At 60.4% G+C, this 25,821-nt stretch overlaps 2 protein-coding genes across 2 annotated transcripts in view; one reads left to right on the forward strand and one right to left on the reverse strand.

Moving 5' to 3' along the window:
- Window positions 1–203: 203 nt before the first annotated feature.
- Window positions 204–24,161, forward strand: ADCK5 (aarF domain containing kinase 5). Its single transcript, XM_058812554.1, has 17 exons — window positions 204–210; window positions 534–556; window positions 1,495–1,577; window positions 1,737–1,883; window positions 5,310–5,385; window positions 6,720–6,920; window positions 8,924–9,064; window positions 9,403–9,516; window positions 11,645–11,776; window positions 14,301–14,384; window positions 15,240–15,321; window positions 16,369–16,447; window positions 17,709–17,800; window positions 19,084–19,148; window positions 19,230–19,417; window positions 20,967–21,068; window positions 22,399–24,161. The coding sequence occupies exons 1-17, from the start codon at window positions 204–206 to the stop codon at window positions 22,523–22,525; spliced, it is 1,743 nt and encodes a 580-aa protein (XP_058668537.1). The 3' UTR covers window positions 22,526–24,161.
- A 796-nt stretch (window positions 24,162–24,957) lies between these two features.
- CPSF1 (cleavage and polyadenylation specific factor 1) overlaps window positions 24,958–25,821 on the reverse strand; it is a 62,356-nt gene continuing 61,492 nt past the window's right edge. Inside the window, exon 38 of the mRNA XM_058808940.1 lies at window positions 24,958–25,036. Within this exon, the coding sequence (XP_058664923.1) occupies window positions 24,989–25,036 (48 nt within the window). The 3' untranslated portion in view covers window positions 24,958–24,988. The remainder of the gene's footprint in view (window positions 25,037–25,821) is intronic.

Genomic DNA, 25,821 nt, shown 5'->3' on the forward strand with positions numbered 1-25,821 from the left:
ACCCTGAACTATGACCCCTGACCCCTGACCCTGACCTTGCCCCACAGAGGGTCCTTGACCCCTGACCCCAATTCTTAACCCCTGACCCCTGACCCCTGACCCCAGCCTTAGTTCCAGGCGCACAGAGGGTCACTGACCCCTGACCTGCATTTGGACCTTGACCTCTGACCCCAAGCCCTGACCTCCCCCTTGGCCTCTGACCCATGGCCGGTCCTTGAGCTCTGACCTCTGACCCCTGACCTCTGAGCCCTGACCTCTGACCCCTGACCCACAGCCAGACCTTGACCCACAGAGGGTCTTTGACCCCTGACCCCTGACCCACCGCAGGATCTTGACCTCTGACCCCTGACTCCAGCTCCTGACCCCTGACCCCCAGCATGTCCTTGACCTCTGACCTCTGACCCCTGACCCCAGCTCCTGTCCCCCAGCATGTCCTTGACCTCTGACTCTGAACCTCAATCCCTGACCCCAACCCCTGACCCTAAACTTTGACCCCTGACCCCTGACCCCTGACCTGTCCCTGCCCCCCACAGGCTCTGTGGTGGCCCCTGGGGCTGTTGGTGACCCCTGACCTTTGACCTGCTCCTTGCCCCCCAAAGGTCACCATTGCTCCCACTGTGGCCCCGGGGCTGTCCCTGACCCCTGACCCTGACCCTGACCCTGACCCCTGACCCCTGGCCCCTGACCCCTGACCCTGACCCCTGACCCCTGACCCTGACCCCTGACCCTGACCCTGACCCCTGACCCCTGACCCCTGACCCTGACCCCTGACCCTGACCCTGACCCCTGACCCCTGACCCCTGACCCTGACCCCTGACCCTGACCCTGACCCCTGACCCTGACCCTGACCTTGACCCCTGACCTTGACCCCTGACCCCTGACCCTGACCCTGACCCTGACCCCTGACCCCTGAGCCTGACCCTGACCCCTGACCCTGACCCTGACCCCTGACCCCTGACCCTGACCCCTGACCTCTGACCCCTGACCCTGACCCCTGACCCCTGACCCCTGACCCCTGACCCTGACCCCTGACCCTGACCCTGACCCCTGACCCCTGACCCTGACCCCTGACCCTGACCCTGACCCTGACCCCTACCCCTGACCCCTGACCCCTGACCCCTGACCATGACCCTGACCCCTGACCCCTACCCCTGACCCCTGACCCCTGACCCCTGACCCTGACCCCTGACCCTGACCCCTGACCCTGACCCTGACCCTGACCCCTACCCCTGACCCCTGACCCCTGACCCCTGACCATGACCCTGACCCCTGACCCCTGATCTGTCCCCATTCCTGTCCCCTCAGGCCCCCCCGCTGTCCCCGGCTGTCCCTGGGGCTCTCTGTGACCCCTGACCTTTGCCCTTTGCCCTTTGCCCCCAGGTGTCCCCGGGGCTCTGTGTGACCCCTGACCTTTGCCCTTTGCCCTTTGCCCCAGGTGTCCTCGGCTGTCCCCAGGGCTCTGTGTGACCTTTGCCCTTTGCCCTTTGCCCCCAGGTGTCCCCGGGGCTCTGTGTGACCTTTGCCCTCTGCCCCCAGGTGTCCCCGTGTGACCTTTGCCCTTTGCCCTGTGCCCCCAGGTGTCCCCGTGTGACCTTTGCCCTTTGCCCTTTGCCCCCAGGTGTCCCCGTGTGACCTTTGCCCTTTGCCCCCAGGTGTCCCCGTGTGACCTTTGCCCTTTGCCCCCAGGTGTCCCCAGGTGTCCCCGTGTGACCTTTGCCCTCTGCCCTTTGCCCCAGGTGTCCCCGTGTGTCCCCGGGGCTCTCCCTGGCCCTGGGGGGCTCCCTCACCCTGGGGGGGTCCCTGGGGCTCTCCCTGGCTCTGGCCGAGCCCCCCCGGCGGCGCCGGGCGCGGCTGCTGCTCGAGGGGACGGCGCGCTTCGGCAGGTGACGCAACAAAGGGGGACTGGGGGCTCCTGGGGGGGTTTGGGGGCTCCTGGGCTGGTTTGGGAGGGATTTGGGGGGTCCTGGGGGGGATTTGGGGGGGGTTTGGGAGGGCTCAGAATGGGTTTGGGGGCTATTTGGGGGGGGCGCGGCTGCTGCTCGAGGGGACGGCGCGCTTCGGCAGGTGACGCAACAAAGGGGGACTGGGGGCTCCTGGGGGGGTTTGGGGGGGGATTGGGGGGAATTTGGGGGGGATTTGGGGGGTCCTGAAGGGATTTGGGGGGTCCTGGGGGGGATTTGGGGGGGGTTTGGGAGGGCTCAGAATGGGTTTGGGGGCTATTTGGGGGGGGCGCGGCTGCTGCTCGAGGGGACGGCGCGCTTCGGCAGGTGACGCATGGGGGGGGGCGGGACTGGGGGCTCCTGGGGGGGTTTGGGGGGTCCTGGGGAGGGTTTGGGGGGTCCTGGGCTGGTTTGGGAGGGGTTTGGGGGGTCCTGGGGGGATTTGGGGGGGTTTGGGAGGGCTCAGAATGGATTTGGGGGGGATTTGGGGGGTCCTGAGGGGATTTGGGGGGGTTTGGGGGGGGTTTGGGGGGGATTTGGGGGGGCTCAGAATGGATTTGGGGGGGATTTGGGGGGTCCTGGGGGAATTTGGGGGGGTTTGGGGGGGTTTGGGGGGATTTGGGGGGGCTCAGAATGGGTTTGGGGGGGATTTGGGAGTCCTGAGGGGATTTGGGGGGCTCCTGGGGGGGTTTGGGGGGTCCTGGGGGGGTTTGGGGGGTCCTGGGCTGGTTTGGGAGGGGCTTGGGGGGTCCTGGGGGAATTTGGGGGGGTTTGGGAGGGCTCAGAATGGATTTGGGGGGGATTTGGGGGTCCTGAGGGGATTTGGGGGGGATTTGGGGGGTCCTGGGGGGATTTGGGGGGGTTTGGGGGGGGTTTGGGGGGGATTTGGGGGGGCTCAGAATGGGTTTGGGGGGGATTTGGGAGTCCTGAGGGGATTTGGGGGGCTCCTGGGGGGGTTTGGGGGGTCCTGGGGAGGGTTTGGGGGGTCCTGGGCTGGTTTGGGAGGGGCTTGGGGGGTCCTGGGGGGATTTGGGGGGGTTTGGGAGGGCTCAGAATGGATTTGGGGGGGATTTGGGGGTCCTGAGGGGATTTGGGGGGTCCTGGGGGGATTTGGGGGGGTTTGGGGGGGGTTTGGGGGGGATTTGGGGGGGCTCAGAATGGGTTTGGGGGGGATTTGGGAGTCCTGAGGGGATTTGGGGGGTCGTGGAGGGGTTTGGGGGGCTCAGAATGGATTGGGGAGGGGATTTGGGGGGGTCCTGGGGGGGTTTGGGGAGGATTTGGGGGGGTTTGGGAGGGCTCAGAATGGATTTGGGGGGGATTTGGGGGGTCCTGGGGGGAGTTTGGGGGGGTCCTGAGCTGGTTTGGGGGGGATTTGGGGGGGATTTGGGGGTCCAGGGGGGCTTTGGGGTTTCCTTTTGGGCTTTTGGGGCTCGGGGGGCTTTGGGGGGTCCCAGGTGGGTCTGGGGTCCCTTTTGGGGTCTCCCCGGACCCCCCGGTGCCCCCCAGAGTTGTGGGAGGGTCTGGGGGGGAAATTTTGGGGGTCCCAGAGGAGTTTTGGGGTCTGGGGGTTTTTGGGGGGGTCCCTGTTTGGGTTTTGGGGGATTTTGGGGGATTTTGGGGGTTTTGGGGTCGGGTTTTGGGTTTTTTTTTTTTGGGAGATTTTTGGGGGATTTTTGGGGTGATTTTTGGGGTTTTGGGGTCCCCCCGACCCCCGTTTCCCCCCAGGTCCCTCTGGGTGGGGCTGCTCCCCACATTTGGGGGATTTTGGGTTTTTTTGAGGGAAGTTTTGGGGTTTTTTGGGGTCCCAGGAAGTTTTAGGGGTTCAGGCATTTTTGAGGGGGGTCTCAGGGGTTTTTGGGGTCGGTTTTTGGGGTGATTTTTGGGGTTTTTGGGGTTCCCCCGACCCCCGTTTCCCCCCAGGTCCCTCTGGGTGGGGCTGCTCCCCACATTTGGGAGACTTTTGGGGGATTTTGGGTGTTTTTGGGGGGTCCCAGGGGGATTTTGGGGTTCAGGGGTCTCAGGGGTTTTTGGGGTCGGTTTTTGGGGTGATTTTTGGGGGTTTTGGGGTCCCCCGACTCCCCCTGTGCCCCCCAGGTCCCTCTGGGTGGGGCTGCACCCCAGATTTGGGGGGATTTGTTTTTTTTGGGGAGGGATTTTGGGTTTTTTTTAGGTAAATTTTGGGTTTTTTTGGGGTCCCAGGAAGTTTTAGGGGTTCAGGCATTTTTGAGGGGGGTCTCAGGGTTTTTTGGGGGTTTTTTGGGTTTTTTTGGGGTTTTTTTTTTGGGTTTTTTGGGGGTTTTTGGGGTGATTTTTGGGGGGGTTTTTGGGGTCCCCCCGACCCCTTCATTTCCCCCCAGGTCCCTCTGGGTGGGGCTGCTCCCCAGATTTGGGGGAATTTTGGGGGATTTTGGGTGTTTTTGGGGGTCCCAGGGGATTTTGGGGTTCAGGGGTCTCAGGGTTTTTTTGGGGTCGGTTTTTGGGGTGATTTTTGGGGTCCCCCCTGACCCCCATTTCCCCCCATGTCCCTCTGGGTGGGGCTGCACCCCAGATTTTGGGGTTTTTGGGGTTTTTTTGGGGGGGGGATTTTGTTTTTTTTTGAGGGAAATTTTGGGGGTTTTTTGGGGTCCCAGGAAGTTTTAGGGGTTCAGGCATTTTTGAGGGGGGTCTCAGGAGTTTTTGGGGGGTTTTTTGGGGTGATTTTTGGGGTTTTGGGGTCCCCCTGACCCCCATTTCCCCCCAGGTGCCTCTGGGTGGGGCTGCTCCCCAGATTTGGGGGGATTTTGGGGGGTCCCAGGTGGATTTTGGGGTTCAGGGGTCTCAGGGGTTTTTGGGTCGGTTTTTGGGGTGATTTTTGGGGTCCCCCCGACCCCCATTTCCCCCCAGGTCCCTCTCAGTTGGGCTGCACCCCAGATTTGGGGGGATTTTGGGTGTTTTTGGGGGTCCCAGGGAATTTTGGGGTTCAGTGGTCTCAGGGGTTTTTGGGGTCGGTTTTTGGGGTGATTTTTGGGGTTTTTGGGGTCCCCCCGACCCCCGTTTCCCCCCAGGTCCCTCTGGGTGGGGCTGCTCCCCAGATTTGGGGGATTTGGGGGGATTTTGGGTGTTTTTGGGGGGTCCCAAGGGATTTTGGGGTTCAGGGGTTTTTGGGGTCGGTTTTTGGGGGGATTTTTGGGGTTTTGGGGTCCCCCTGACCCCCCCTGTGCCCCCCAGGTCCCTCTGGGTGGGGCTGCTCCCCAGATTTGGGGGATTTTTGGTGTTTTTGGGGGGTCCTAAGGGGATTTTGGGGTTCAGGGGTCTCAGGGGTTTTTGGGGTGATTTTTGGGGTGACTTTGGGGGGTTTTGGGGTCCCCCTGACCCCCCGTTTCCCCCCAGGTCCCTCTGGGTGGGGCTCCGCATCTCCCTCGATTATTGGTGGACGACCAAGGTGGAGCTGAGGGGGCTCGACCAGGTGCGGAAATTGGGGGGGGGTCCCGGGGGGGTTTGGGGGGCATTTGGGGGGTCCCGGGGGAACTGGGGGGGGGTCGTGGGGGCATTTGGGGGGGATTTCCAGAATTTGGGGGGTGGGGGGGGAGATTTGGGGGCTTTTGGGGGGATTTGAGGGGTCCTGGGTGGGATTTGGGGGGGTCCCAAGAGGATTTGGGGGGATTTGGGGGGGATTTGGGGGGGATTTTGGGGGGTCCAGGGGGCATTTGGGGGGGATTTGGGGGGATTTTGATTTTGGGGGGGATTTGGGGGGGATTTTGATTTTGGGGGGATTTTGGGGGTTCCTGGGGGATTTTTGGGGACTTTTGAGGGACTTTGGGGGGGATTTGGGGGGTCCTGGGGGGAACTTTGGGGTCCCTGGGGTTTCCTGGGGAGGTTGGGGGTGGCTGAGAAGTTGGGGGCGTTTGTTGGGGGTGTCACACCTGTGTCACATACCTGTCACACACCTGTCACACACCTGTGCCACACCTGTCACACCTGTCACACCTGTGTCACACCTGCAGGCCAGCCCTGCGTACGTGTCGGCCATGTCGCGGTGCCACACCTGTATCTGTCACACCTGTATTTATGTCACACACCTGTCACACCTGTCACACACCTGTATGTGTCTCACCTGTAGAACAATCCCGCGTACGCGTGGGCCATGTCGCGGTGCCACACCTGTATCTGTCACACCTGTGTCACACCTGTCATACCTGTCACACCTGTGTCTCACCTGTAGAACAGCCCCGCGTACGTGTCGGCCATGTCGCGGTGCCACACCTGTATCTGTCACACCTGTGTCACACCCCTGTCACACACCTGTCACACCTGTATGTGTCTCACCTGTAGAACAATCCCGCATACGTGTCAGCCATGTTGCGGTGCCACACCTGTATCTGTCACACCTGTGTCACACACCTGTCACACACCTGTCACACCTGTGTCACACCTGTTGCAGGCCAGCCCCGCGTACGTGTCGGCCATGTCGCGGTGCCACACCTGTATCTGTCACACCTGTGTCACACACCTGTGTCACACCTGTGTCACACCTGTCACACACCTGTCACACACCTGTGTCATACCTGTCTCACCTGTAGAACAGCCCCGCGTACGCGTCGGCCATGTCGCTGTGTGTGTCACACACCTGTGTCACACCTGTGTCACACACCTGTCACACACCTGTCACACCTGTACGTGTCTCACCTGTAGAACAGCCCCGCGTACGCGTCGGCCATGTCGCTGTGTGTGTCACACACCTGTGTCACACCTGTGTCACACACCTGTCACACACCTGTGTCATACCTGTCTCACCTGTAGAACAGCCCCGCGTACGCGTCGGCCATGTCGCGGTGCCACCGGCGCGCGGGGCAGCGCCTCCTGCAGGGGGCGCTCTCCAACGGGGGCCTGTACGTGAAGCTGGGCCAGGGGCTGTGCGCCATGGAGCACCTGCTGCCCCCCGAGCTCACGGACACGCTGCGGCCGCTCGAGGACAGCGCCAGCCCCCGCGGACACCGCGAGGTGACACCGGGGACACCGCGGGGGGGGTGTTGGGGACACTGGGGGAGGTTGGGGACACTGGGGGGGGTTGGGGACACTGGGGGAGGTTGGGGACACCGGGGACACTGCGGGGGGGTTGGGGACACTGGGGGAGGTTGGGGACACCGGGGACACTGGGGGGGGTTGGGGACACCGGGGGGGGTTGGGGACACCGGGGACACTGCGGGGGGTTGGGGACATCGGGGGACATCAGGGACACTGCGGGGGATTGGGGACACTGGGGGGGGTTGGGGACACCGGGGACACCGCGGGGGGGTTGGGGACACTGGGGGGGGTTGGGGACACTGGGGGGGGTTGGGGACATTGGGGGCAGCGGGGACACTGGGGGGTTGGGGGCATTGGGGGGGTTGGGAGCATTGGGGACACTGCGGGGGTTGGAGACACTGGGGGGGGTTGGGGGGTTGGGGACACTGGGGACAGCGGGGGGGTTGGGGGGTTGGGGGGGATTGGGGACACTGGGGGGTTAGGGACATTGGGGACAGCGGGGGGGTTGGGGGCACTGGGGGGTTGGGGACATTGGGGACACTGGGGACACTGGGGACATTGGGGGGGATTGGGGACATCGGGGACATTGGGGGGGGTTGGGGACATTGGGGGGGTTGGGGGCATTGGGGACATCAGGAGCATTGGGGACATTGGGGACACTGGGGAAATTGAGGGGTTGGGGACACTGGGGGGGTTGGGGACACTGGGGACATCGGGGGCATTGGAAGGATTGGGGGGTTGGGGGCATTGGGGACACTGGGGACACTGGGGACACTGGGGACATATTGGGGACATCGAGGGTGTTGGGGGGGTTGGAGACATTGGGGACACTGGGGACACTGAGGGGACATTCGGTGGCATTTGGGGACACCGGGGACACACAGGGTGGTGGCACAGGGACAATGTGAACGCCTGGGGGACTTTGGGCTTGGGGGCACAACAGGATGGAAGAGAGTCCCCAGAGTCCCCAATGTCCCCCCAGGTGTCCCCAATGTCCCCCCCAATGTCCCCTCACCTGTCCCCAGTGTCCCCAATGTCCCCAGTGTCCCCCCAATGTCCCCCCAGTGTCCCCTCACCTGTCCCCAGTCAATGTCCCTCACCTGTCACACCTGTCCCTCACCTGCCCAGGTGGACAAGGGAGGATTCCCCAGTGTCCCTCACCTGTCCCCAGTGTCCGTCATCTGTCCCTCACCTGTCCCCTCACCTGTCTCACCTGTCCCTTCACCTGTCCCCCATGTCCCCTCACCTGTCCCCAGTGTATGCCAATTGTCCCCTCACCTGTCCCTCTCCTGTCCCTTCACCTGTCCCCAATGTCCCTCACCTGTCCCCAGTGTCCATCTCCTGTCTGCCACCTGTCCCTCAGCTGTCCCCAATGTCCCCTCACCTGTGTCTCACCTGTCCCCTCTCACCTGTCCCCAGAGTCCCCTCACCTGTGTCTCACCTGTCCCTCACCTGTCCCAGGTGCGTGAGCTGTTCCTGCAGATTTCTGGATGTCCCCAATGTCCCTCACCTGTCCCTCACCGGTCCTTCACCTGTCCGTCACCTGTCCCATGTCTCACCTGTCCCCAGTGTCCTCTCAGCTGTCCCCTCACCTGTGCCATCACTCACCTGTCCCAATGTCCCTCACCTGTCCCAATGTCCCTCACCTGTCCCTCACCGGTCCTTCACCTGTCCCCTCCCCTGTCCCTCACCTGTCCCATGTCTCACCTGTCCCCAGTGTCCCCTCACCTGTCCCCTCACCTGTGCCATCACTCACCTGTCCCAATGTCCCCTCCCCTATCCCTCACCTGTCCCATGTCTCACCTGTCCCCAGTGTCCCCTCACCTGTCCCCTCACCTGTGCCATCACTCACCTGTCCCAATGTCCCCTCCCCTATCCCTCACCTGTCCCAATGTCCCCTCACCTGTCCCCTCACCTGTCCCAATGTCCCCTCACCTGTCCCTCACCTGTGCCATCACTCACCTGTCTCACCTGCCCAGGTGGACGAGCTGTTCCTGGAGGATTTCCAGACCACGCCTTCCGGAATGTTCCGTGACTTCGACTACGAGCCCGTGGCGGCCGCCAGCCTGGCCCAGGTGCACCGGGCGACGCTGCCCGACGGCACCCCCGTGGCCGTCAAGGTGGGACACACCTGGGCACACCTGGGCACACCTGGGCACACCTGGGCACACCTGGGCACGCCTGGGCACACACCTGGGCACACCTGGGACACACCTGGGGACAGCTGGGCACACCTGGGCACGCACCTGGGGACACACCTGAGACACCTGGGGACACCTGGGGACACCTGGGACACACCTGGGCACACCTGGGATACAGCTGGGCACACCTGAGACACCTGGGGACAGCTGGGAACACCTGGAGTTACACTTGGGGACACACCTGGTGACACCTGGGCACACCTGGGCGATGGGCGGGGCCACCGTCAGTCCCGCCCGTGACCCCGCCCCCCGGGCAGGTGCAGTACCTGGACCTGCGCGATCGCTTCGAGGGCGACATCAGGACCCTGGAGCTGCTGCTGCGCCTGGTGGAGTTCATGCACCCCGACTTCGCGCTGGGCTGGGTGCTGCAGGTGAGGGGCACACCTGGGCACACCTGGGATACACCTGGGCACACCTGGGATACACCTGGGCACACCTGGGATACACCTGGGCACAGCCCTGTGCAGTTCGTGCACCCCGACTTCGCGCTGGGCTGGGTGCTGCAGGTGAGGGGCACACCTGGGCACACCTGGGATACACCTGGGCACACCTGGGATACACCTGGGCACAGCCCTGTGCAGTTCATGCACCCCGACTTCGCGCTGGGCTGGGTGCTGCAGGTGAGGGGCACACCTGGGCACACCTGGGCACACCTGGGCACACCTGGGATACACCTGGGCACACCTGGGCACACCTGGGATACACCTGGGCACAGCCCTGTGCAATTCATGCACCCCGACTTCGCGCTGGGCTGGGTGCTGCAGGTGAGGGGCACACCTGGGATACACCTGGGCACACCTGGGATACACCTGAGATACACCTGGGCACACCTGGGATACACCTGAGATACACCTGGGCACACCTGGGGGCACCTGGGATACACCTGGGCACACCTGGGGGCACCTGGGCACACCTGGGATACACCTGGGATACACCTGGATACACCTGGGCACACCTGGGGATATCCACAGACACACCTGGGCACACCTGGGCACAGCCCTGTCCCACTGCCCTGTGCAGTTCATGCACCCCAACTTGGTGCTAGGACGCTGCTGCTGTCGCTCACCTGTGTCGCTCACCTGTGTCACCTGTGTCGCTCACCTGTGTCGCTCACCTGTGTCGCTCACCTGTGTCACCTGTGCCCGATTGTCATCTGTGTCACACCTGTGTGTCCCCAGGAGCTGAAGGGCACGCTGGCTCTGGAGCTGTCACACCTGTGTCCCTCACCTGTCCCTCACCTGTCCCTCACCTGTCTCACCTGTCCCTTACCTGTAGGAGCTGAAGGGCATGCCGTCACTGTCTCACCTGTCACACCTGTCACACCTGTGTCACACCTGTGTCACACCTGTTACCTGTGTTACCTGTGTTACCTGTGTTACCTGTGTTACCTGTGTTACTTGTGTTACCTGTGCAGGAGCTGAAGGGCACGCTGGCGCTGGAGCTGTCACTGTCACACACCTGTGTCACACACCTGTGTCACACATCTGTGTCACACCTGTGCCACACACCTGTGTCACACCTGTGTCCCTTACCTGTGTCACACCTGCGGGAGCTGAAGGGCACGCTGGCGCTGGAGCTGTCACTGTCACACACCTGTGTCCCTTATCTGTGTCACACCTGTGTCACACCTGTGTCCCTTACCTGTGTCCCACACCTGTGTCCCACACCTGTGTCACACACCTGTGTCCCACCTGTGTCACACCTGTGTCCCTTACCTGCAGGAGCTGAAGGGCACGCTGGCGCTGGAGCTGTCACTGTCACACACCTGTGTCACACACCTGTGTCCCTTACCTGTGTCACACCTGTGTCACACACCTGTGTCCCTTACCTGCAGGAGCTGAAGGGCACGCTGGCGCTGGAGCTGTCGCTGTCACACACCTGTGTCACACACCTGTGTCACACCTGTGTCACACCTGTGTCGCTTACCTGTCACACCTGTAGGAGCTGAAGGGCATGCTGGCGCTGGAGCTGTCACTGTCACACCTGTGTCTCACACCTGTGTAACACACCTGTGTCACACCTGTGTCACACACCTGTGTCACACACCTGTGTCCCTTACCTGTCTCCCTTACCTGCAGGAGCTGAAGGGCACGCTGGCGCTGGAGCTGTCACTGTCACACACCTGTGTCACACACCTGTGTCACACCTGTGTCACACCTGTGTCACACCTGTGTCACACCTGTGTCCCTTACCTGTGTCTCACCTGCAGGAGCTGAAGGGCACGCTGGCGCTGGAGCTGTCACTGTCACACACCTGTGTCACACACCTGTCTCACCTGCAGGAGCTGAAGGGCACGCTGGCACTGGAGCAGTCACTGTCACACACCTGTGTCACACACCTGTGTCACACCTGTGTCACACACCTGTGTCCCTTACCTGTCTCACCTGCAGGAGCTGAAGGGCACGCTGGCACTGGAGCAGTCACTGTCACACACCTGTGTCACACACCTGTGTCACACCTGTGTCACACACCTGTGTCCCTTACCTGTCTCACCTGCAGGAGCTGAAGGGCACGCTGGCGCTGGAGTTGGATTTCGAGAACGAGGCGCGGAACTCGGAGCGCTGCGGGAGAGACCTGGGGCACCTGCGGGGGGTGACGGTGCCCAGGGTGCACTGGGGGCACTGCAGCAAGGTGAGGCACACCTGGGATACACACCTGGGCACACCTGGGATACACACCTGGGATACACACAGACACACCTGGCACACCTGGGCACACCTGGGCACAGCTGTGATACACACAGACACACCTGGGCACACCTGGGCACAGCTGTGATAGAGCTGGGATACACACAGACGCACCTGGGCGCACCTGGGCACATCTGGGATACACACAGACACACCTGGGGCACCTGCGGGGGGTGACGGTGCCCAGGGTGCACTGGGGGCACTGCAGCAAGGTGAGGCACACCTGGCACACCTGGGCACAGCTGGGCACAGCTGGGCACACCTGGGATACATACAGATACACCTGGGCACACCTGTGATAGAGCTGGGATACACACAGACACACCTGGGCACACTTGGGCACACCTGGGCACACTTGGGCACAGCTGGGCACACCTGGGCACAGCTGGGATACACCTGGGGATAACCACACACACATCTGGGATACCCACAGAAACACCTGGGCACAGCCGGGCACACACCTGGGCACACCTGGGCACAGCTGGGATACACCTGGGATACACCTGGGGATAACCACACACACACCTGGGATACCCACAGACACACCTGGGCACACCTGGGCACACACCTGGGCACACACCTGGCACACACCTGGGCACACACCTGGGCACACACCTGGCACACACCTGGGCACACACCTGGCACACTGTCCCCGGGTGGGGGCGTTGGGCACAGGCGGGGCGGGCGGTGGCAGCGGGAGGGGACGGGCACGGGCTGGGCCAGGTGTCACCTGCAGTGACATCTCTGCGTGCCCTGTCCCCTCCCCGCGTGTCCCTGTTCCTGTGTCCCCCCTGTCCCCATCCCTGTCCCCTCTGTCCCCTGTCCCCATTTCTGTCCCCTCTGTCCCCTCTGTCCCCATCCCTGTCCCCGTTGCTGTCCCTTGTCCCTCATGTCCCCATTGTCCCCCTCCCTGTCACCATCCCTGTTCCCCCTGTCCCCTGTGTGTCCCTGTGTGTCCCCTGTGTGTCCCTGTGTGTCCCCTGTGTGTCCCCCGTGTGTCCCCGTGTGTCCCCTGTGTGTCCCCGTGTGTCCCCTGTGTGTCCCCGTGTGTCCCCGTGTGTCCCCCGTGTGTCCCCCGTGTGTCCCTGTGTGTCCCCGTGTGTCCCCCGTGTGTCCCCGTGTGTCCCCTGTGTGTCCCCTGTGTGTCCCCGTGTGTCCCCGTGTGTCCCCGTGTGTCCCCGTGTGTCCCCTGTGTGTCCCCGTGTGTCCCCGTGTGTCCCCGTGTGTCCCCCGTGTGTCCCCGTGTGTCCCCTGTGTGTCCCCTGTGTGTCCCCGTGTGTCCCCGTGTGTCCCCTGTGTGTCCCCGTGTGTCCCCTGTGTGTCCCCGTGTGTCCCCGTGTGTCCCCGTGTGTCCCCGTGTGTCCCCTGTGTGTCCCCGTGTGTCCCCGTGTGTCCCCGTGTGTCCCCGTGTGTCCCCTGTGTGTCCCCTGTGTGTCCCCGTGTGTCCCCGTGTGTCCCCTGTGTGTCCCCGTGTGTCCCCGTGTGTCCCCGTGTGTCCCCGTGTGTCCCCTGTGTGTCCCCGTGTGTCCCCGTGTGTCCCCGTGTGTCCCCGTGTGTCCCCTGTGTGTCCCCTGTGTGTCCCCGTGTGTCCCCGTGTGTCCCCTGTGTGTCCCTGTGTGTCCCCGTGTGTCCCTGTGTGTCCCCGTGTGTCCCCGTGTGTCCCCTGTGTGTCCCCGTGTGTCCCCGTGTGTCCCCGTGTGTCCCCTGTGTGTCCCCGTGTGTCCCCCGTGTGTCCCTGTGTGTCCCCCGTGTGTCCCTGTGTGTCCCCTGTGTGTCCCCGTGTGTCCCCGTGTGTCCCCGTGTGTCCCTCTGTCCCCATCCCCGTCCTTGTTCCCCTCTCTGTCCCATCGCTGTCCCCGTCCCCTCTGTCCCCTTTCTCTCCCCATCCCTGTCCCCCATTGCCCCCCGTGTGTCCCCATTGTCCCCTCTCTGTCTGTCCCTGTGTGTCCCCTGTGTGTCCCCTGTGTGTCCCTGTCCCTGTGTGTCCCCACTGTCCCCTGTCTGTCTGTCCCTGTGTGTCCCTGTCCCTGCCTGTCCCTGTGTGTCCCCTGTGTGTCCCCTCTGTCCCTGTGTGTCCCTGTCCCCGTCCCTGTCCCCCGTCCTTCTCCCTGTCCCTGCTGTCCCCATCCCTGTCCCTGCTGTCCCCCCCCGTCCCCATTTCTGTCCCCCTCCCTGTCCCTTGTGTGTCCCCTGTGTGTCCCTGTCCCCATTGTCCCCATTGTCCCTCTGTCTGTCCCTGTCTGTCTGTCCCTCTGTCTGTCCCCTGTGTCCCCCCTGTCCCCATTGCCCCCACTGTCCCTCTGTCTCCACTGTCCCCTGTGTCCTCTGTCTGTCCCCATTGTCCCCATTGTCCCTTGTGTCCCCTGTCTGTCCCTCTGTCTGTCCCCACTGTCCCTCTGTCTGCCCCACTGTCCCCATTGTCCCCACTGTCCCCACTGTCCCCCGTCCGTCCGTCCGTCCGTCCCCAGCGCGTTCTCACGGCCGATTTCTGCGAGGGCTGCAAGATCACCAACGTCGAGGGGATCCAAGCGATGGGGCTGGGCCTGAGAGACGTCAGTGACAGTGACACAGCGGGGCTTGGGGACACCCGGGGACATTGGGGACACCCCGGGCATTGGGGACACCCGGGGCATTGGGGACATTGGGGACACCCATGGGGGTTTGGGGACACCCAGGGATTGGGGACACCCAGGGATTGGGGACACCTGGGGACATTGGGGACACCTGGGGACATTGGGGACACCTGGGGACATTGGGGACACCCAGGGGGGATTGGGGACACCTGGGGACATTGGGGACACCCAGGGATTGGGGACACCTGGGGACATTGGGGACACCCAGGGATTGGGGACACCCAGGGATTGGGGACACCCAGGGATTGGGGCCGTGGAGCTGGGGCTGAGAGACGTCCGTGACCAACGCAGGGGATTTGGGGACACCCGGGGGGGATTTGGGGACATCCGGGGGGGTCCGAGGGGATTTGGGGACATCCAGGGGGGGATTTGGGGGTGTCCCCAGGGGGGGATTTGGGGGTGTCCCCAGGGGGGTCCCCAGAGGGGTCCGAGGGGATTTGGGCGCACCTGGGGGAGGCCCAGGGGATTTGGGGGGTCCTGAGAGATTTGGGGGCATTTTTGAGCTCTCTTGGGTTTTTTTTGGGGTTCCTAAATCCCCCCAGAATTTAGAGAAGCTGATCCAGGGGGTTTTGGGGTGATTTTGGGGTGGTTTTTGGGGTTCCTAAATCCCCTAAATCCCCGCAGACGGCAGAGAAGCTGATCCAGGGGGTTTTGGGGTGATTTTTGGGGTTTTTGGGGTTCCTAAATCCCCTAAATCCCCCCAGACCACAGAGAAGCTGATCCAGGGGATTTTGGGGTGATTTTGGGGTTCCTAAATCCCCTCATCCCCCCCAGACGGCAGAGAAGCTGATCCAGGTTTTTGCCGAGCAGATTTTCTACACCGGCTTCATCCACGCGGATCCGCACCCCGGCAACGGTAACGGGGACCCCAAAATCCGGGGGGGACCCCAAAATTCGGGGGATCCCAAAAACCTTTGGGGGGGGACCCCAAAATTTATGGGGACCCCTAAAATCGGGGGAACCCAAAATTTGGGACCTCAAAATTTGTGTGGGGGACCCCAAAATTCGGGGGACCCCAAAATCGGGACCCCAGAATTTGTTGGCGACCCCAACGTTTGGGGCTGGAGCCGAAAGTTGGGACCCCAAAATTCGGGGAGGGACCCCAAAATTTGGGGGGCAGATCCCAGAAACTGGGAGGGGGACCCCAAAATTCAGACCCCAAAATTCGGATGGTGAACCTAAAATTGAGACCCCAAAATTTGGGGGGACCTAAAACTGGGAGGGAACCCCAAAATCTGGGGAGGGGGACCCCAAAATTTTGCCAGGATCCTAAAATTAGGGGGGGACCCCAAAATTTGGTGGACGGGAACCCAAATTGGGACCCCAACATTAGGAGGGTGACCCCAAAATTGAAACCCCCCCAAACTGGGGGGGACCCCAAAAATATGGGGGGGGAATGCCAAAAATTGGGACCCCAAAATTCGGGGGACCCCAAAATTGGGACCCCAAAAACCTCGTGGGAGGGACCCCTAAATTTATGGGGACCCCTAAAATTGGGGGGAACCCAAAATTTGGGACCTCAAAATTTGTGGGGGGACCCCAAAATTCGGGAGAGCCCAAAATTGGGACCCCAGAATTTGGGGGGGGGGGGGAGACCCAAAACCAGGGAGGGGAAACCCTAAAATAAAGGGGGGACCCCAAAATTGGGAGCGGGGCCCCAAAACTGAGGGGGAAAATGCCAAAACTGGGGGGGGGTCTCAAAATTAGGGGGGACCCCAGAATTAGGGGGGACCCCAAAAAATGCCAGGGGAGGGGTCGCTAATGAGGGTGGGGTCGCTAATGAGGGTGGGGTCGCTAACGAGGGTGGGGTCGCTAATGAGGGAGGGGTCACTAATGAGGGAGGGGTCCCCAATGAGGGTGGGGTCCCCCCAAACCCGGGGGTCCCCCCAATCCCCCCCCTCAGTTCTGGTGCAGCGCGGCCCCGACGGGCGGGCACAGCTGGTGCTGCTGGACCACGGCCTGTACGAGACCCTGAGCGAGAGGTGAGACCCCACACCCGCCCCGGGGGGACCCCAAAAATCACCGGGGGCACCCCAAAAATGGGGGGGGGCAAAAAAAACCCCACGAAAATCGGCCCCAAATTGGCCCAAAATCACGTGAAGAACCCAAAATTGGGGGGAAATCCCAAAACTGAGGGGGACCCCAAAATTTCAGGGGGACCCTAAAATTGGCTGGGGGCACCCCAAAAATGGGGGCAAAAAAGGAACCCGGGGGGGGGCAAAAAAAAACCCACAAAAATCGGCCCCAAATTGGCCCAAAATCACCCAAAGAACCCGAAATTGGGGGGGAAATCCCAAAACTGAGGGGGACCCCAAAATTTCAGGGGGACCCCAAAAATGATCTGGGGGACCCCAAAAATGGGGGGGGGTAAAAAAGGGACCCGGGGGGGGGCACAAAAACCCCACAAAAATTGGCCCCAAATTGGCCGAAAAAGAGCAGGAGAACCCAAAATTGGGGGGGGAATCCTAAACCTGGGGGACCCCAAAACTGACCCAGGCGACCCTAAAGTTGGGGGGAACCTCAAAACCACCCGGGGAACCCCGAAACCCCTGGGGAGTCTCCAAATCCCTGGGGGAACCCCAAAATTTCCAGGGGAAAATCCCAAAATTGGGGGGAAAATCCCAAAATTGGGGGAACCCCAGAATTTCAGGGGGACCCTAAAATTGAGCAGGGGAACCCCAAAAATCAACGGGGGGGACCCCAAACCGGGGGGGGGAACCCAAAATCGGCCCAAAACCACCGAGGGGAACCCAAAACCAGGGTGGGCTCCCCAAAATCAGGGGGTCCCCTAATTCGAGGGGGTCCCAAAAACCTCTGGGAGGGAACCCCAAAATGAAGGGGAAAATCCCAAAATTGGGGGGAACACCCCTAAACCAGAGAGGAAATCTGCAAATCTGGGGGGGTCCCCAAAATTCCGGAGGGTTCCCCAAATCGAGGGGGTCCCCAAAATCCCTGGGGGACCCCAAAAATGAAGGGAGAAATCCCAAAATTGGGGGGAAAACCCCCAAATCCAGGGGGGGGGTCCCCAAATTTGGAGGGAGGGGTCCCCAAATTCCGGGGGATTCCCCAAATCGAGGGGTCCCCAAAATCCCGGGGGGGACCCCAAAAATGAAGGGAAAAATCCCAAAATTGGGGGGGAGAAACCCCAAAACCAGAGAGGAAAACCCAAAATTCGAGGGGTCCTCAAATCTGGGGGGTCCCGAAATTCGGGTGGGGGTCCCCAAAATCTCTTTGCCCCCCCAGGGACCGGGTGTCGCTGTGCGGGCTCTGGAGATCGATCGTGATGCGCGACCACGACGGGATGAGGGACAGGGCTGAGGAACTGGGGGTGAAGGGTGAGACACCCCAAAAACGGACCTTAAATAACAACTAAATAACCCCAAAATAACCCCAAAAATGGACCCTAAATAACCCCAAAATATCCCCAAAATAACCCCAAAAATGGACTTTAAACAACCCCAAAATAACCCCAAAATAACCCCAAAAATGGACCCTAAATAACCCCAAAATATCCCCAAAATAACCCCAAAAATGGACTTTAAACAACCCCAAAATAACCCCAAAATAACCCCAAAAATGGACCCTAAAAAACCCCAAAATAACCCCAAAATAACCCCAAAAATGGACTTTAAACAACCCCAAAATAACCCCAAAATAACCCCAAAATAACCCCAAAAATGGACCCTAAAAAACCCCAAAATAACCCCAAAATAACCCCAAAAATGGACTTTAAACAACCCCAAAATAACCCCAAAATAACCCTAAAATAACCCCAAAAATGGACCCTAAATAACCGAAAATATCCCCAAAAATGGACCCTAAAAAACCCCCAAATAACCCCAAAATATCCCCAAAAATGGACCCTAAAAACCCCCAAATTAACCTAAAAAATGGACCCTGAATAACCCCAAATAAACCCCAAAATATACCCAAAAATGGACCCTAGATAACCCCAAAATATCCCCAAAAATGGACCCAAAATAATCCCAAAAATGGACCCTAAAAACCCCTAAATTAACCCCAAAAGTGGACCTTAAATAATCCAAAAATGGACCCGAAATAACCCCAAAATAACCCTAAAATAACACCAAACATGGACCCTAAATAACCCAAAATATCCCCAAAAGTGGACCCTAAATAACCCCAAAATATCCCCAAAAATGGACCCTGAATAAGCCAAAATAACCCCAAAAATGGACCCAAAATAACCCAAAAATAACCCCAAAATAACCCCAAAATTTCTGGGGGTCACCTGAGGTTCACCAGGGGGTTCTGGAGCTCACCTGGAGCTCACCCGCGGTTACCTGGAGGGCACCTGGGGTCACCTGAGGGTCACCTGCTGGGTTTGGGGGTCACCTGGGGTTACCTGGGGGTCACCTGGGGTTACCTGGGGGTCACCTGGTGGTTTTGGGGGTCACCTGGGATCACCTGAGGGTCACCTGGAGCTCACCCGCAGTTACCTGGAGGGCACCTGGGATCACCTGAGGGTCACCTGGGGGTTCTGGGGCTCACCTGAGGCTCACCTGGAGCTCACCCGTGGTTACCTGGGTGTTCTGGGGATCACCTGAGGCTCACCTGGGGGTTCTGGGGCTCACCTGAGGCTCACCTGTCCCCGCAGACTACCTGCTCTTCTCGGAGATGCTGCTGCAGCGCCCCCTGAGCCGCGACTCGCGCCTGCTGGGCGCGCCGGGCGCTCACCTGGACGGGCCCCGCCCGGAGCCCGCGGCGGGCGCCGCCCCCCGGCCGCTGCGGGGCGCACCTGAGGGGCACCTGAGCGCCGAGGAGCGCGAGTACATGCGGAGCATGGCGGCGCGGCGCTTCCCGCACGTGGTGCAGGTGCTGCGCCAGCTGCCCCGCCCCATGCTGCTCGTCTTCCGCAACATCAACACGGTCAGGAGTGTCCACGGGGCGCTGGGCGCACCTGCGGACAGGTACGGCATCATGGCCCGCAGGTGAGACACCGGAGAGCGACACAGGTGTGTCTGTGTGTGTGTGTGTGTGTGTATGTGCGTGTAAATGTGTGTGCCAGGTGTGCCCAGGTGAGCGCTGCTCGTCTTCCGCAACATCAACACCGTCCGCAGCGTGCACGGGGCGCTGGGCGCACCTGCGGACAGGTACGGCATCATGGCCCGCAGGTGAGTGTGAGCGCGGCTGTGCTCGGGTGTGTCTGTGTGTCTGTATGTGTGTGCCCAGGTGTGCCCAGGTGTGCCCAGGTGTGCCCAGGTGAGCGCTGCTGCTGTTCCGCAACATCAACACGGTCAGGAGTGTCCACGGGGCGCTGGGCGCACCTGCGGACAGGTACGGCATCATGGCCCGCAGGTGAGACACCGGAGAGTGACACACATGTGTCTGTGTGTGTGTGTGTGTGTGTGTAAGTGTGTGCTCAGGTGTGCCCAGGTGTGCCCAGGTGAGCTGAGGTGTGCCTGTGTGTCTCTGTATGTGTGCCCAGGTGAGCCCAGGTGTGCCCAGGTGTGTGTGTATATGTGTGTGACAGGTGTGCCCAGGTGTGCCCAGGTGTGCCCAGGTGTGCTCAGGTGTGCCCAGGTGTGCCCAGGTGTGTGTGTATATGTGTGTGACAGGTGTGCCCAGGTGTGCCCAGGTGCGTGTCTGTATATGTATGTGAATGTATGTAAATGTGTGCCCAGGTGTGCCCAGGTGTGTCTGTACGTGTGTGTGCCCAGGTAGGGGTGCCCAGGTGTGTGCCCGGGTGTGTCCGTGTGTCTGTGTGTGTGTAAGTGTGTGTGACAGGTGTGCCAGGTGAGTCACAGGTGACACCCAGGGGGTGCTGGGGTCACCCAGGTGAGCTCAGGTGACCCCCGGGGGGTGTTGGGGTCACCCAGGTGCCCCCAGGTGAGCTCTGGGGGGTGTTGGGGTCACCCAGGTGAGCTCCAGGTCATCCCATGTGGATGTTGGGGTCACCCAGGTGAGCTCAGGTGAGCCCCAGGTGTTTTCAGGTGAGCTCAGGTGACCCCTGGGTGGTTTGGGGTCGCTCAGGTGCCCCCAGGTGACCCCGTGCCCCTCCCCCAGCGCCGTGTGCAGCTGGAGCTGCCTGCGGGGGGGCCCCGGGGGGGGGGTTGGGGTCACCCAGGTGCGCCCAGGTGTGCCCAGGTGTGCCCAGGTGACCTCAGGGGGGTGTTGGGGTCACCCAGGTGCCCCCAGGTGAGGTTGGGGTCACTCAGGTGAGCTCAGGTTAGCCCGGGGGTTTTTTGGGGTCACTCAGGTGTGCCCAGGTGATCTCAGGGGGGTGTTGGGGTCACCCAGGTGTGCCCAGGTGCCCCAGGTGAGGGTTGGGTCGCCCAGGTGTGCCCAGGTGGCCCCAGGTGAGGGTTGGGTCGCCCAGGTGTGCCCAGGTGCCCCAGGTGAGGGTTGGGTCGCCCAGGTGTGTCCAGGGGTGCGCAGGTGAGGGTTGGGTCACCCAGGTGTGCCCAGGTGAGCTCTGGGGGTGTTGGGGTCACCCAGGTGTGCCCAGGTGCCCCAGGTGACCCCGTGCCCCTCCCCCAGCGCGGTGCGGAGCTGGAGCCGCCTCCGGGGGGGCTCCGCGGGGTCGCTGCGGCAGCGGCTGCACCTGGGCTGGGAGCGGCTGCGCTTCGAGATGGCGCTCAGGTAGGGGGAGGGGCTCAGGTGAGGGGGGCGGGGCTCAGGTGAGGGGGAGGGGCTCAGGTGAGGGGGGAGGGGCTCAGGTGAGGGGGGTGGGGCTCAGGTGAGGGGAGGGGCTCAGGTGAGGGGGGCGGGGCTCAGGTGAGGGGGAGGGGCTCAGGTGAGGGGGCGGGGCTCAGGTGAGGGGCGGGGCTCAGGTGAGGGGGCGGGGCTCAGGTGAGGGGCGGGGCTCAGGTGAGGGGCGGGGCTCAGGTAGGGGGAGGGGCTCAGGTGAGGGGGGCGGGGCTCAGGTGAGGGGGAGGGGCTCAGGTGAGGGGAGGGGCTCAGGTGAGGGGGGCGGGGCTCAGGTGAGGGGGAGGGGCTCAGGTGAGGGGAGGGGCTCAGGTGAGGGGAGGGGCTCAGGTGAGGGGGAGGGGCTCAGGTGAGGGGGAGGGGCTCAGGTGAGGGGGAGGGGCTCATGCGGGGTTGGGGGGGCTCAGGTGTGGGAGGGGGGCAGAGGTGGGGGGATGTGTGCGTGACCCCCCCCAGGTGTGCGTGGCCCCTCCCCCCCAGGTGTGTGTGTGACCCCTCCCCCCCAGGTGTGCGTGCCCCCCCCCAGCTGACATCACCTGACACCCCCCGGTGTGTGTGACCTCCAGGTGACCCCACCTGTCCCCAGGTGACCTCACCTGTCCCCCCCCCAGGTGACCCCACCTGTCCCTCCCTCCCCAGGTGTTTGTTGTCCCCCAGGTGACCCCACCTGTCCCCCCCCAGGTGTGTGTGACACCCCCAGGTGACCTGACCTGTCCCCAGGTGACCCCCAGATGAACCCCCCAGGTGTGTGTGTGACCTCAGGTGACCCCCCTGTCCCCAGGTGACCCCCAGGTGACCTCACTTGTCCCCCCAGGTGTGTGACCCCACCTGCCCCTTCCAGGTGTGTGTGACCCCCCCCCCCAGGTGTGTGTGTGACCTCAGGTGACCCCAGGTGACCCCCAGGTGTGTGTGACCTCAGGTGACGCCCCTGACCCCAGGTGCCCCCAGGTGTGTGTGACCCCAGGTGCCCGCAGGTGACCCCAGGTGCCCGCAGGTGACCCCCCTGACCCCAGGTGCCCCCAGGTGTGTGTGACCCCAGGTGCCCCCAGGTGCCCGCAGGTGACCCCAGGTGCCCGCAGGTGACGCCCCTGACCCCAGGTGCCCCCAGGTGTGTGTGACCCCAGGTGCCCGCAGGTGACCCCCCTGACCCCAGGTGCCCCCAGGTGTGTGTGACCCCAGGTGCCCGCAGGTGACCCCAGGTGCCCGCAGGTGCCCGCAGGTGCCCGCAGGTGCCCGCAGGTGACGCCCCTGTCCCCCCCCCCAGGCTGGAGTGGCTCCGGTTCCGGGTGGCGGCGGCTGCGCTGCGGCTGCTGAGCCGCTGGGGGGCGCTGCCGCTGCCGCTGCCGCGCGGGGAGCACCTGCAGCACCTGCAGCACCTGCTGCGCGCCTGAGCCCGGAACGGAACCCGAAAAAACGGCTGGAAACAACCCAAAAAACGACTGGGAACACCCCAAAACCGGCCGGGAACGCTGGAAATACCCCCAGAAACGGCTGAAATACCCGAAAACGGATGAAATCACCCAAAACCGGCTGGGAACAACCCAAAAACCGGCTGGGAACACCCCAAAACCGGCCGGGAATGCTGAAAATACCCCCAGAAACGGCTGAAATCACCCAAAAACGGCTGAAATCACCCAAAACCGGCTGAAAACAACCCAAAAAACGGCTGAAATCACCCAAAACCGGCTGGGAACACCCCAAAAAACGGCTGAAATCACCCAAAACCGGCTGAAAACAACCCAAAAACTGGCCGGGAACACCCCGAAACCGGCTGGGAACGCTGAAAATACCCCCAGAAACGGCTGAAATCACCCAAAAAACGGCTGAAAACAACCCAAAAACCAGCTGGGAACACCCCAAAACCGGCTGGGAACAACCCAAAAAACAGCCAGGAATGCTGAAAATACCCCCAAAAATGGCTGAAATCAACCAAAACCGGCTGAGAACGCTGAAAATACCCGGAAATTGGATGGGAACATCCGAAAATACCCCCAAAAATCGGCTGGGAAAAGCCGAAATATCCCAAGGAATGGCTGAAACACCCCAAAAATGGGATGGAAACAGCCCCCAAACCGGCCGGGAATGCTGGAAATGCCCCAAAAAACGGCTGGGAATTCTCAAAGTACCCCAAAATCGGATGGGGACACCCCCAAAACAGGATGGGAACGCTGAAAATAACCCAAAAAGCAGCTGGGAATGCTGAAAATACCCCAAAATTGGCTGGAAACACCTGAAAACACCCCAAAAACCGGCTGGGAACACCTGAGAGTGTCTGAAAAACAACAAGAAAGACCCAAAAGAGCCAAAAATTACCCCAAAAATCGGCTGGGAAAACCGGAAAATACCCCAGAAATGGGACGGGAAGGCTGAAAATACTCAAAAAATGGTCTGGGAACATCTGAAAAACAACGAGAAACACCTAAAATCCACCAAAAATAACCCCAAAAATCAGCTGGTAACACCCAAAATACCCCAAAAATCAGCTGGGAACACCCGAGAATATCTTAGAAATGAGAAAGACCCAAAACTACCAAACAACGCCCCAAAAATGGGCTGGGAACGCTGAAAATAACCCAAATTTGGGCTGGGAACACCCAAAATTACCTCAAAATCTGCTGGAAATACCAGAAAATACCCCAAAAATGGGAGGGGAACACCCGAAATACCCCAAAGAATGGGCTGGGAATGCTGAAAATAAAGCAAAAAACGGCTGGAAGTGCCAGAGATTATCTGAAAAACGACCAGAAAAACCCAAAAGCGCCAAAAAATAGCCCAAAACTGGCCGGGAATGCTGAAAATACCCCAAAAATGGGTTGGGAACACCAGAAACGCCCCCAAAACTGCCCAGGAACACCTGAAAATACCCCAAAAATCGGATGGAAACACCTGGAAATACCCCAAAAATCGTTTGGGAACACCCAAAATACCCCCAAAAGAAGCAAAATTCAGCCACCCCCCCCCCCCCCCCCAAAAAAAAAGTCTGAAAACCAGCAAAAATGTGAAAAAATAATAAAAAAACCCACAAAAAAAAAACGCAGGAAAATTTAAAATATTTGCCAAAATTGGGTGTAAAACACGCCCAAAAAAAACACCCGGAAAAGACAAAAACAGCCTCAAAAATACCTGAAAAAAAAAAAAAAAAATCTCCCCAAAACACCAAAAATCGCCCCAAAAATACCAAAAATCCCAAAACCCCCTCCCCGAAATTCACTGTGAAAAACCCCAAAACACTGTGAACCCCAAAATCCCAAAAATTACCCCAAAATTACCCCAAAATTACCTCAAATTCCCCCAAATTCCCACAAAATTTTCCCCAAAATCTTCCCCAAATTCCCCCAAATAAACCTCAAAGCCAAAATCGAAAATTGTGTTTTATTACAAACCGGAATTCTGGGGGGGTTTGGGATTTTTGGGGATTTGTGGTAAAATTCGGGGATTTGGAATTTTTGGGGATTTTTTGGGGGGGGATTTGTAGCAAAATTTGGGGATTTTTGGGGGTTTTTAAGGGACATTTTGGGGGATTTTGAAAACAAAAAAAATTGGGAGTTTTTCTGGGAATTTTTTGGGGGTTTTATGAAAATTTTTTTTTTTTGGGGGGGAATTTTTTGGATTTTAAGAAATATTTTGGGGGGGATTTTTGGTTTGTTTTTTTTTTTTTAATAATTTTTGGGGGAGGATTTTTAGGAAGGTTTTTTTTTTTTTTTTTTTCCTTTTTGGGAATTTTGGAGGTTTTTGGGAGGATTTTTTGGGGGGATTTTTTTGGGGGGATTTTTTGGGGGATTTTTTTGAGTTTTGAGGATTTTTTTTTTTTTTTTTGGGGCATTTTTTGGGCATTTTTTGGGATTTTGGGTCCCTCAGAAGTGGGCGGTGACTCGGTCGATCTCCAGGAGGTCGTCCAGGATCTGTGGGGGAGGGGAGAGAGGTCAGGGACTCACCTGGGCAAAATTCACCTAAAACTCACCTGGGAAACCTCACCTGGCCCAAAATTCACCTGTCCAAAATTTGCCTGTCCTGAATCTCACCTGGGCAAAATTCACCTGTCCCAAAATTCACCTGTCCTGTCCCACGCTGCCCAGGTGTGTCCAGGTGTGTCACTCACGATCTCAGGTGTGTCCCAGGTGTGTCCCAGGTGTGTCACTCATGATCCCAGGTGTGCCCAGGTGTGCCCAGGTGTGTCCCAGGTGTGCCCAGGTGTGTCACTCACGATCTCAGGTGTGTCCCAGGTGTGTCCCTGGTGTGCCCAGATGTGTCACTCATGATCTCAGGTGTGTCCAGGTGTGTCACTCACGATCTCAGGTGTGTCCCAGGTGTGTCCCAGGTGTGTCCCAGGTGTATCACTCACGATCTCAGGTGTGTCCCAGGTGTGTCCCTGGTGTGCCCAGATGTGTCACTCATGATCTCAGGTGTGTCCCAGGTGTGTCCCAGGTGTGTCCAGGTGTGTCACTCACGATCTCAGGTGTGTCCCAGGTGTGTCCCAGGTGTGTCACTCATGATCCCAGGTGTGCCCAGGTGTGCCCAGGTGTGTCCCAGGTGTGCCCAGGTGTGTCACTCATGATCTCAGGTGTGTCCCAGGTGTGTCCCAGGTGTGTCCCAGGTGTATCACTCACGATCTCAGGTGTGTCCCAGGTGTGTCCCTGGTGTGCCCAGATGTGTCACTCACGATCTCAGGTGTGTCCCAGGTGTGCCC

The sequence above is a fragment of the Ammospiza caudacuta genome, chromosome 1 (genome assembly GCF_027887145.1).
Source record: "Ammospiza caudacuta isolate bAmmCau1 chromosome 1, bAmmCau1.pri, whole genome shotgun sequence".
Lineage (NCBI taxonomy): Eukaryota > Metazoa > Chordata > Aves > Passeriformes > Passerellidae > Ammospiza > Ammospiza caudacuta.

What these genes read in the sequence shown, in the direction of transcription:
- ADCK5 (XM_058812554.1), top strand. An exon ending in GCACCCCCGTGGCCGTCAAG is followed by an intron (nt 9,065 to 9,402) that starts GTGGGACACACC and finishes CCCCCCGGGCAG; the next exon opens with GTGCAGTACCTGGACCTGCG. An exon ending in GGATCCGCACCCCGGCAACG is followed by an intron (nt 15,322 to 16,368) that starts GTAACGGGGACC and finishes CCCCCCCCTCAG; the next exon opens with TTCTGGTGCAGCGCGGCCCC.